The sequence below is a fragment of the Culex quinquefasciatus genome, chromosome 1 (assembly GCF_015732765.1).
Source record: "Culex quinquefasciatus strain JHB chromosome 1, VPISU_Cqui_1.0_pri_paternal, whole genome shotgun sequence".
NCBI classification, from domain to species: Eukaryota; Metazoa; Arthropoda; class Insecta; order Diptera; family Culicidae; genus Culex; species Culex quinquefasciatus.
In genome coordinates, this window is record NC_051861.1 from 76,790,824 (window position 1) to 76,803,078 (window position 12,255).

Genomic DNA, 12,255 nt, shown 5'->3' on the forward strand with positions numbered 1-12,255 from the left:
TTTTGTGAAAATTTTGAGTATTTTTAAAATATCATATCGAAATGTATGAAAAAATACCGATCATTTGATATCCATATTGTAAAAAACTGAAATTTGGAGTATTTTTTCTAAAATACGTAGTTTTTTGAAAATGTTGAGTATTTAAAAAAAATTATTATTGCATTCAAAATGTATGAATAAATCCCAATCAATTGATACGAATATTGCAAAAAACTAATAACTTAACTATTAACTAACTATTTTTTAGTATTTTTCCTAAAACGAAGTTTTGTGAAAATTTTCACTTCAAAAAAATTGTATGACATTCCAAATGTTTGACAAAAACACGATCATTTGATACCCATATTGCAATAACAAATATTTTGAGGTTTTTTTAGAGAAGCATTTTTAAAATTCAGGAAAAATACGTATTTTTGTGAAAATTTTCATGTAACTATTATTACAATGGATAGCTACCATCATTCCGATTCCAAAACACTTTAATTTTTTTATGTTTGCATGATTTTTCATCCGATTATAGCCAATGTCTCGCATATAACCAAAATCTCATAAGCTCTGTGCTTCAGTTATGCCCGCCTCGGTTTTACGTCCCCCATATACGGTGCTAAACCAAGGCATGACTGTAACAAGCCATGATATTAACATTGCGCAAAGTCAGTGTGCGTGTGCGCCGGTGCGGTACTGTGTTCCGATCGATCCGCGTAATTTATTGTGAAAACCGCGGTTTTCCGGCACAGCGCGGCGAAAATTTCCGACGAAACACTCCGGAATCCGTGTTGGACCGGTTGCCGGCGGAGTCCAATCCCGCCGATCACGATATCGCGAAAAAATTTGTGAAACTGTTGGTCGATCTCGCGGACCAAAACAAAGAACAAAAGTGCTCCCCGCGTGGCCAGTGCAGCTCATCGTCGTCGTCGTCTTGCGTTCGTTTGCACTACAACAGTGAAAGTGGCCGTCGTCGTCGTCGTCTACGAGACGTGTATTGTACCACAAGGAAGTGTGGAATAGAAGTGCACTGTGGGTCGGAGTGGAAAAAATTGTGAAAAAAAAGAAATCGACAAAAGTGTTTTGCGAAAATTGAAAATCGAAATAAAAGAGAATCCAGTGCAGTTTTGAGTAACCACATCGTGCCTACACCCGCCCCCTCCGTCCTCTCCGTTTTACGGCGTCTGTACCCCACGCTAGGCGGCCTAAAACAGCGGGGTGTGCGACTCCTTTTACTCGTGAGCGGCTGTTCCCAGGTTAGGGGCGGCTCCAAAAAGGTTAGTGACCTCCCCCCCCCCTTCTTCGAGCGTCTGTTCCCCAGGTTAGGGGCGGCTCGAAGAAACTGGTGTCTAGCTCCATTGCCGAGGTAAGCGCCTGTTCTCCATGCTAGGGGCGGCTTACAGCGGATAGAGTTTAGACCCCCCCCCTCGAGCGTCTGTTTCCCAGGTCAGGGGCGGCTCGAAACAGCGTCTGTTCCCCAGGTTAGGGGCGGCTGATTAACAGTCTCAGTGCCAGGGTGGGACTCTAAACAGTCCTGGTACGACGGTCCTCCGGCGAGACAGGGGGTTGGTGATGGCTACACGCACCCGCCGTAAAAACCAAGTGCAGAGAGCTCCAGATGCGAGCCGATCCAATCGCCGACCCGATTTTCGGGGATCCAGGGATTGGAAACTCGGGACGTGGAACTGCAGGTCTCTCAATTTCGATGGGAGCGACCGCATTCTTCACAACGAATTGCGGGTCCGCGGTCTCGAAGTCGTGGCGCTGCAGGAGGTGTGCTGGACGGGAAGGACCACCGAGAACTCGGTGGGTATACTATGTATTGGAGCGGCGGCGATACACGAGCTGGGGACAGCTTTTATCGTGCTGGGCGACATGGCGAAGCGCGTGATTGGTTGGTGGCCAGTCAACGACAGAATGTGCCGGTTGAGAATCAAGGGCCGATTCTTCAACCTGAGCATCATAAACGTGCACAGCCCGCACATGGGAAGCGACGCCGATGACAAGGACGCTTTCTACGAGCTTCTTGACCGCGAGTACAGGAAGTGTCCAAAACACGATGTCAAGATTGTCATCGGCGACTTGAACGCTCAAGTTGGCCAGGAGGAGGAGTTCAGACCGGTTATTGGGAGGTTCAGCGCTCACCAGCAGACGAACGAGAACGGCCTACGACTCATCGATTTCGCTACCTCCCGAAACATGGCCATACGTAGTACCTTCTTCCAGCACACCCCTATACAAGTACACCTGGAGATCACCAAACAACACGGAGACGCAAATCGACCATGTTCTCATTGATGGTCGGCACTTCTCGGACATAATCGACGTCAGAACCTACCGTGGCGCGGACATCGACTCGGACCACTACCTGGTGGTGGCTAAGCTGCGCCAACGCCTGTCCGAGGTCAACAAGATCCGGTACCGTCGCCCGCAGCGGTATAACCTGGAGCGGCTCAAGGATCCTGAAGTCGCTACCCAGTACGCGCGGGAACTCGAAGCTGCGTTGCCTGACGAGGGCGAGCTCGCCGAAGCCCCTCTGGAGGCCTGCTGGAGCCACATGGAAGCAGCCATCAACGCAGCGGCATCGAGCGCCATCGGGTACGTGGACCGAGTTCGACGGAACGGCTGGTTCGACGAGGAATGTCAGGCGATTTGGGACGAGAAGAAAGCAGCGGGACAAGTGGCTGCTGCACAACACCCGTGGGAACAAGGAGTCGTACAAACAGTTGCGAAGACAGCAAACCCATCTCTTTCGGGACAAGAAGCGCCGCCTGGAAGAGTTGGAGTGTCAGGACATGGAACAGCTGTATCGCTCCAACGAAACGCGTAAGTTCTACAAGAAACTCAGCCAATCCCGGACTGGCTTCATGCCGCGAGCCGAAATGTGCCGGGATAAGGACGGAGGCATCTTGACGGACGAGCGTGAGGTGATCGAAAGGTGGAAGCAGCACTTCGACGAGCACCTGAACGGCCCAGAGGCGGAGTACCAGGACGACGGGAGAAACGACGTCAGTGGAGTGGTGGACGGCGAGGACGAGCCAGCACCCACGATGAGGGAAGTTAAGGATGCCATCAAGAAGCTGAAGAACAACAAAGCAGCGGGTAAGGATGGTATCGGTGCTGAACTCATCAAGATGGGCCCGGACAAGCTGGCGGCCTGTCTACACCGGCTGATAGTCAAGGTCTGGGACACAGAACAGCTACCGGAGGAGTGGAAAGAGGGAGTAATATGCCCGATCTACAAGAAGGGGGACAAGTTGGAATGTGAGAACTATCGAGCCATCACTATTCTCAACGCGGCCTACAAAGTGCTGTCTCAGATCATCTTCTGTCGTCTGTCGGAGCGAGCAAAGGATTTCGTTGGGACGTACCAAGCCGGTTTTGTGGGGGGGAAATCGACGACGGACCAAATCTTTTTGCTACGCCAAATCCTCCAAAAGTGTCGCGAGTACCAGATCCCGACGCACCACCTGTTCATCGATTTCAAAGCCGCGTACGACTCGGTCGATCGCGATGAGCTATGGAAGATCATGTACGAGAACGGCTTTCCGGAAGCTGATCAGACTGGTGAAATCGACGATGGACGGGGCGCGGTGCAGCGTGAAGATTTCGGGAGCGATGTCCGACCCGATCGAATCGCGCAAGGGACTGCGACAAGGCGACGGTATCTCCGGCCTCTGTTTCAACATTGGGCTTGAAGGTGTTATGAGGCGGGCGGGCTTCAACATGCGGGGCACGATCATCAACCGGTCCAGCCAGTTCATCTGCTATGCCGACGACATGGACATTGTCGGCAGAACGTTCGAGGATGTGGCCAGGCGGTACACCGAATTGAAGCGGGAAGCGGATAAGGTTGGATTGAAGGTGAATGTTGCGAAGACGAAATATCTGCTGGCAGGAGGAACCGAGTCCTTAGGCTCGCAGGACCGAGTGTGGTGATCGACGGGGACGAGTTCGAGGTCGTGGAGGAGTTTGTGTACTCGATCGTTGGGGCACCCTACGGTCTGGTCATCTTTCCCGGCGTACAAAGTGTACCATGTATGAAACGCTGATACGACCGGTCGTTCTCTACGGGCATGAGACGTGGACGATGCTCGAGGAGGACTTACAAGCGCTTGAAGTTTTCGAACGACGAGTGCTCAGGACGATCTTTGGCGGCGTGCGTGTGAACACTGTATGGAGGAGAAGGATGAACCACGAGCTGGCGCAACTCTACGGCAAGCCAAGTATTCGGAAGGTCGCCAAGGCTGGCCGAATCCGGTGGGCCGGACACGTCGCAAGAATGCCGGACGCGCTGGATGCGCGCCAACCGAACCAGACTATCAATCCGGTGAAGAGGTTTAATTCGGAGCCGGTTGGAACGCGGCGGAGGGGGCGCAACGTGCGAGGTGGTTAGACCAAGTGGAGGAAGATCTGAGAAATGTGGGAGTTCCGAGTCGGAATTGGAGAGTAGCAGCCCAAGACCGAGTTCAGTGGCAGCGCATCTGGAGACAGCTCATGACCCGGAGGTTGTACGAGCAGTAAAAGTAAAAGTAAAGTAATTAACATTGCGATGAAAAAAAGAGCTTTAAAATGCATTTTACACCTGCCCAGTTGTATTGCAATTATTAGTTTTCAGGCGAAAAAAAAAATAAAAAAATATTTGCGACGGTCTAAAAAGTCAATAAAAAATGTGATTTTTTCAATAAATTAACCTATTTTTTTAAGAATCCCAATCATAACAACAGATACAGATACAGATTTTCGAATATATTTCGAATATGACCCCGATAAACTGTATTGAACCTTGTATAAACAAAACAGTTCAAAAAATATAATATGACCCAAAAATTCTCGTCACAGTGTCCTGATACAAAAAATGATCGAGCTCGAGCTGTCACAGCCCTGCGAAGTATGTTGGCTGACATATCGGGTGGTAAGTAAAAAAAAAACCAGCTAGAAGTGGCCTGACAAAAAACTTTTGCTAAAAAGAGATAGGAAATCTGTTGCAAACAAACGTTCAGCTGCCATGTAAACATACTTTGAATGTGTTGATAAATTTCTGACTAGAAAGCCCTAATATGCAAAATGGCTTCTTTTGACATATTGAATACATGGACAAATTACAGCAAATATGTTTTTCCTTAAAGGCCTCGTTTATGAAAGCATTAATGAGAATTCAATTCAATAGGCAAGAATTCGCCTTATAGTTTTGGGGTAGATTTTACGTAAATATGTTCATTTATCTATGATTTGATAACTAGGCTAAAATATTGTACTTGTAATAACAGCAGTTTGCAATTCTAAACCTATTTTAATGATATTCAGCTATTCAAAGCATTCCGGAATATGTGTATCTTTTATTAATTGTAAAATAATCTAATATGTCGAAATGAGTATAGCAAAGCAAATTAAATCCCATTTGCTTTTCACGATATTTTTTATAAATCAACGAATAAGGGTTATTGTTAACATTTATTTGATATACTAAGCAAAGAAATATTTTGAACTCGAATTCTCACAGAAAGGCATAACATCCAAACATTCGAGAAATATCCAAATAAGTACAATTTGAATACGAGATGATCTCATTGCACCAATCACCTGCTCAGCTGATTATATTGCCCTTTAATGATGTCATTATCGCTCATGGATCAACACTCTAAAATTGAGTCATTTGATGGGCTAAAAACCTCGCTGCGCCAAAGCCAGAGCCAATCAGATGTTCAGCGAGGCGTAGCATGGTTTCGTGATTATCCTGGCCGGAGCACAAAACACCACTGCTCTGGCCCATCAGCAAATTAATAATTAATTTGTGAGGCGATTCACGAGCCTGCACCAAGCAAGGGAAAAAGGGGTCATCACAGCACTCGACTGATGAGCTGCAGAAACAATCTAAGGAGGCTTTGGCATTGGTGGCCACCGGGTGTGAAGCTTCGAGTTTTAACATGGCCTACTATGGATTTTATGACGTCCCACGACCCAAAAGGTGCAATCTTTTTTACACTTGGCTGGCAGGTGACCGTGACCATAGTTTTTCCGGATTGACAAACGCGTGGCTTGCTGAGTTGTTTCGAGCTTATCGGTTATTTTAAGAAATATCAAAGAGAACTCCGATTAGATATGAGTAGTTGGGTTGGCGAGACGCCTTCCTTTTGTAAGTTTATGACTCAGTTTGACTAAACCTTGTACTTGCTTTGATTAGCGATGAGGAATCACAAAGCACCTGATAAAGCATATCATTCTAATTCTTGTTTTGATGATAAATGTGTCTCACCAAAAAATACTCACTTCAGTTTGTGCGGTCCCTGGCCAAAGCCCTTGGACTCCAGTTTGCGGTAGAAGGTGCGCAGCTTGGCCTCAAAGTCGCGCCGGAAGGGGGGTGGAGCGCGCTGGGGCACGCGCGACGTGTTGTTGAGATTGGGTGAACCCTGGGGACTGCGAGCCTCCACCGGGATGTAGCTCATAATCTCGTTCTCGAACAGGCTGGAAAAGAGAGGTGGAAAGAGGGAAAGGGTTGATTTTTTTTATATTTTTTTTTTATTTTCAATGGGTTATTCTTTATAAGTTAACATGAATTTGAAAAATGTAGCCCAGCCCGTAATCGATTTCTCGAATCTTTGTTCTTAAGTTGGAATTTCCAAATTGTCTTAAAATAATATTTATAAGAATACCATTTCAAGTAGACAGTCAACCTCATGACCGTTAACGCGTTATTATGACCGCATGTTTCTCCCTTTCCCAAACACCTGCCACCCTCATCAAAACTCCACTTCCAACAGCGTCCGAATCCGTGACCAGACCATATGACATTACTAGGGAAGGGGGACAAACGACGCAACGTGCCGTTTTACTGACCGATAACGATCTGTTCTATTTACATTTCATAGTTTCGCACCACGGCCACCACTCTGGCACGGATATGATGGCCATCGAGGGTCTTTCTTTCATATCAGTCCAGAGGGAAGAAAAAGAAGTAGAAGAAGAAACAAGTTCTTGTCTGTTCTTATACAGAATTCCAGTGGAATGGCAAACATCTGCTTCGACACCACCATCATCGTAGTAGTCGTTGTGGCTGATATCGCCCCCCTCGTTAAGTTAATGTTTGCGGAACTTGGTGCTACTGTCTGAAGAGGGCTAGGGGTCAGCTGTCAATTGTTGAATAAATTTAACAAACATAAGCATAAAAATGAGAAATTTTCACTGTTGCTTAGTGTTTAAGGTTTGCTTTTGACTTTCCGATCAACTCGTGGTCTTTCGTGACTATTTTTTTTTCTTGTTCTATAATAACTTTTGATATAGCCTTTTACCCTAGATTAATATGACAGTGAACAGTTCTGATCCTTCGCCCCAACCATCAGTTATCAATAGCCAGAAGAAGTTTCGCCCTCTTGCAACAAGGCGAAGACAATCCAGCAGAAGCAAACGAATAAGGACCGATCTGTTTGCCCTGCTCGTTATCCGCTAATTCGTTTGTGCTCGCAAGCAAATATCTGCTTCTCCCGTTGACCTACCCTATTGCTGGGCTCTGTTTTATGGTGTCCCTCAAACTCTCGAACAATTTGTTTCACACGAGCGGGGGGGGAGCAGGCAAAATCGGGGGAAACGCTTATTGATATTAGAAATTAGAACTTTAATTAAAATTTGCTCCTAGACCTGGGAAAAGTGCGGCGACACGTTGCCAAGGATTTGTGCAGGTGTGAAATAGGGTTAACCCGCCGGCGCCGGAAAGGCGATTGGAGAAAAGTTTAAATTGGATTATACGGGCAGGCCGTGTAGGTGAGATGGGGTTGACAATTATCACCTCCTCTGGCTGGCTGCGTAACTTGATTACTTTACCTCATCAGCAACTTTCGACAAATTACAAAGTATCTAATTTCATCACAATTCAATTACATTCCGTGAATCAGGTTATTTTCGGTGGAAAACAAGTCGACCTCCTACTGACACAGTTGTTATTTTTTAAGTATAAATCCACACATGGTAATCGACTTTGTGAAATAGATAACAATGGTCGAATCGAAATGCGGATGGATTAGTGAATGGTACTTAGGTACCTTGCTAAATACAGAGGACCTGTCTCAACATTGCATGTCTCACTGCTAAAAATAGAAGAAGCTAACGAACTTTATTTTGGTCATTATGCATTGGTACCGAGATTAAGAAATTGCAGTACCAAAATTGTTTTGAGTTTTGCCTTCCTCACCTTACTGAGGAAAGGCTATAAAATCACTCGAAAAATGAACTTCTCAATTAGACCTCCTAGACCCACCTTCATGTATACCTATCGACTCAGAATCAAATTCTGAGCAAATGTCTGTGTGTGTGGTGGGATGTTGATCAAAAAATTGTCACTCGATTATCTCGACATTGGCTGAACCGATTTTGTCCGAATGATACCATTATCATAAAAATTGTTAAAAAAAATGCATAGAGGCATAGTCTGGAACACTACCAAACTACTTATATATGAGCCCCTAAATTTTCTATAATTTCAAGAGTTCTTCTTTCCAATGCTTTTCAAAGATAAAAAATAGCTGAAAATGGATTTTCGGCGAACTTTCAAATCGAAGCCCGCCTAATGGCGGGGTTTGGCTGTAGACTCAGTGTAGAGGGATAAGAGACAGAATTTTTTGTTAAAAAAAAGTAATAATTGCGATTTCAACAAAGTGTCCACATGGTTTATGCATAGGCCCTAAGGTGTTTGCTTCCAGTTACCATGAATTCCCGTCATCAGGGATGACATTTGGTCTGGAGGGTGAGATTGGGCCATACAAATTTCAGCATTTTTGTATGACCCAATCTCACCCCCAGACCCAATGTCACCCCTGATGACGGTATTATTTTAAACTCGATCGACTGCCATAGTTTATTTCTGGATTTAACAAAATTCTCACGCTCTATCGATATTTACTTTGTTTTCTAAATCACACCATCAAGTTCATCAACTGGTCAAAACAAGCCAAAATTATCATAATTTACAAAACAACACATTGTTGCACTCTAAAAACAACTCGGCAAAATAACAGAATAAAAAAAATAAATTTGCTCTAAATACTAAATCTAAACATAATATAATGCTCTTTTGAATAAGTAAACAAAAAATAAATGTTCAATTAACAATACAATTACAATTAAAGCAAGTTGCTCACCGAACTTGAGCAATTCTCAACCAAAACCGGAAATGGATTTTTTTTTGTATTTTTTTATTTGACTGTCCAGTCTTCTGATCAATAAGCTATTTGTGTCATTGGTTCACTCCATACACCATTGGCTTAGCAGCTGCCCATGGTATGTAAATATTCAACAGCTGTCTTGAGGATTTCTGATCAACTGAGCTGGCAGTTGTTGAGGACATTTGAGAAAATATGTACACGGAAAAAATTGCTTATTTTTCTCAACTTTTTAGCACTAAAACTCAATTTCCAAAGGATTTTGAGGTTTAGGACATCCGCACTTTTGAGCCATAGAAACATGGTCAAATTGCCGCCGAGTTATGAATTTTGAAATAGTGATTTTGAAAAATCGAGCCATGCTTTGACATTTTAATGGTTATTTGCATCGAAATAGATTTTTTGATAGGTCCGTTTTAGTTAGTCGAAAGTTTGATTTACGAATATTTGCAGTTTTCAATTTTAGAAATAGTGACCATGAGTGACCATTTCTAAATATTTTTGTGTTTTAAATTTGCTATAAAATTGTTCAGGAAGATTGACTGGTTGCTGATGGCTTAAAGAAGAAACACGAAAATTAAAGTTTTCTAAGTCTCACTCAAATACCATCATTTTTCTAATGACGATATTCAGCAATTAATGGTCTGATTTTCAATGTTAATGTATACATTCGTGAAATTTTTTCGATTCTCTAAAATACTTTGAAAATTTTTAAATCAAGACTAACATTTTAAAAGGGCCAAACATTGAATATTACGCCCATTTAAAATGCTAGTCTTGATTTAAAAATTTTCATAATATTTTTTTCGAAAAGATCGGAAAATTTCACGAATGTTTCATGTATTAACATTGAAAATCGGACCATTAGTTGTTGAGATATCGTCATTAGAAAATGGTGGGTGAGTGGGTGGGCTGTTTGGGTGAGACTTAGAAAACTTCAATTTTCGTGTTTCTTTTTCTTTAAGCCGCTGTATCTCAGCAACCAAAGGTCCAATCTTCGATGTCTCTTAGACAATTTTATAGCAAATTTTCTGAACTTTTCAAAAAAAAAATATTTTTAGACATGGTCACTCATGGTCACTATTTTTAAAAATTGAAAAACTGCAAATATTTCGCTAAAATCAAACTTTCGGTGGCTATATCTTGAAAACGGAGCCCTTTATCAAAAAATCTGTAAAGTACTTTTCGATTGCAAATTAAATTTTGCATTAAAAATTAATGTCAAACTTGTTTTTGCATGAAACTTCGATTTTTTCCAAAAATCACTGTTTTTTTCAAAAATTCATAACTCGGCGGCAGATTTTTTGACCATGTTTCTCTATGGCTCAAAAGTTGCAGATTTGTGTCCCCTAAAACATATCAAAAAATCTCGAAAATCAAAAAAATACGTATTTTGGGAAATTGAGTTTTAGTAAAAAAATGTTGATAAAAAATCTGCATTTTTTTTTCAGTGTACCTTTTTTTTCTCAAATGTCCTCAACAATACCTACAACTTTGCCGAAGACACCAAATTGATCAGAAAATTCACTCAAAAGTTACAGCTGTTTGAATATTTACATACCATTTTTGTATGGACAGCTGCCTAAATTGTATGGAGACTTGTATGGGTGAACCAATGACGCAAAATAGCTTATTTGGTCATAGGGAAGGCCCCCACAAAGTTTGAGTCAAATCCAAAAATACAAAAAATAAAAATAGTCGAAATCGGCCGATTTCGTAGAGAGTTGCTCACTTGAAAAATATTTATGTAAAAATATTTAAATCTTTAATCAACAGTTAATAATGAAGTTTCTAAAAATTTGTTTGAAATATACTTGGAGTTTATTTTAAATCATTTTTTTTGTTCATTTACACCCGAACGGAAACATACGAACAGAAACTTATTGCGCCGAAAAATTCAAAATATACAAAATAAGCTACCTCAAGGTTGAAATCAAAATCAAGCTAAAATCAACGTCAATCTTTCTTACCTTAAACATCGAGATTGTTATTTATTACTAGTCTCTGAGTGAATCAAATTTGGTGCAATTTTAATGCCTAGCTGTAAACATTCAGTTTGTAACCATGTCAAAACTGGATTATTTATTATGTTCTCAAAAAAACTTCAAAACAAAAATTACAAATTCAGTGGCTGATGAACTATTTTTAACGTTATTTTTAACATATATTTTGATGCTACTTCTAGACAAAGCTAAAGGGAGCGTTTATCCAACTCTAAATAAAGAAAATAACAAATTTGTATAATCCTAACATTATAGCCACGTTCACTACTGATTGATTGCTATTGTAGAATAAAATAACCTTAAACCTGACACATTCAATTGGATAGTTGATTACCTTTTAATAATCTCATACATTGAATCGTCATCCATGTTTGCCCGTTTTGCATATAACAATTTACTATGCACGATAATAACAACCCGTCGTCCACGTTTCGGTCCATCAGAAAATCACAAAACACACACTTTCAGCACTGTTCACACGTTTAAGTCCCAGTTTCCATCTGCATCGGTGGCTGACGCTTCGAATTCACTTGCAGCCCTTTTTCCCCGCGGGAGTGGAATTTAATTTGAAAATTAGCACCCTGTCAAAACAATAAATCCACGACACGCAACGAAACTTCGATAGCCGGTGCTTGTGGGTGCGAGTTTATCGATTAACTGAACCGAAGCTTGAACCTTGGCGGTTGTTTGGCCCAACGCGGGCAGCCTGGGAACTTCTGTGTTCAGTACAACAAACAAAACGTTCCTGGTCCTCCCCCTTCCCCAGGTTGCAATTACATGCCCCCCATCCACGCAGAATTCCTCCTGGGGGTTGGGTGTTTATCGCGATATCGTAGCTTTAGGTTAGATTAGAATTACAATAATTTTATCGAAGGTGTCAGAGTATCTACACTGTGATTGGAAGTTACTCACAGTAATAAATCAGACGGAATTGATTTGAGCAATTTAAAAATGGAACGTCAAAATTTGGTAAAAAAATAATTGATATTTTTTAGTGAACAATGTAAGCAAAACAGATCAGTTTTTGCCTTCTTCACCTTACTGAGGAAAGGCTATAAAATCACTCAAAAAATGAACTTATTAATTTGACCTCGCAGACCCACCTTCACGTATAC

General features: G+C 42.2%; 1 protein-coding gene across 1 annotated transcript in view; it reads right to left on the reverse strand.

The window, feature by feature from the left end:
* Positions 1-6,251: 6,251 nt before the first annotated feature.
* LOC6051832 overlaps positions 6,252-12,255 on the reverse strand; it is a 57,792-nt gene continuing 51,788 nt past the window's right edge. Inside the window, 1 exon segment of the mRNA XM_038249181.1 lies at positions 6,252-6,450. Coding sequence (XP_038105109.1) covers positions 6,252-6,450 — 199 coding nt within the window.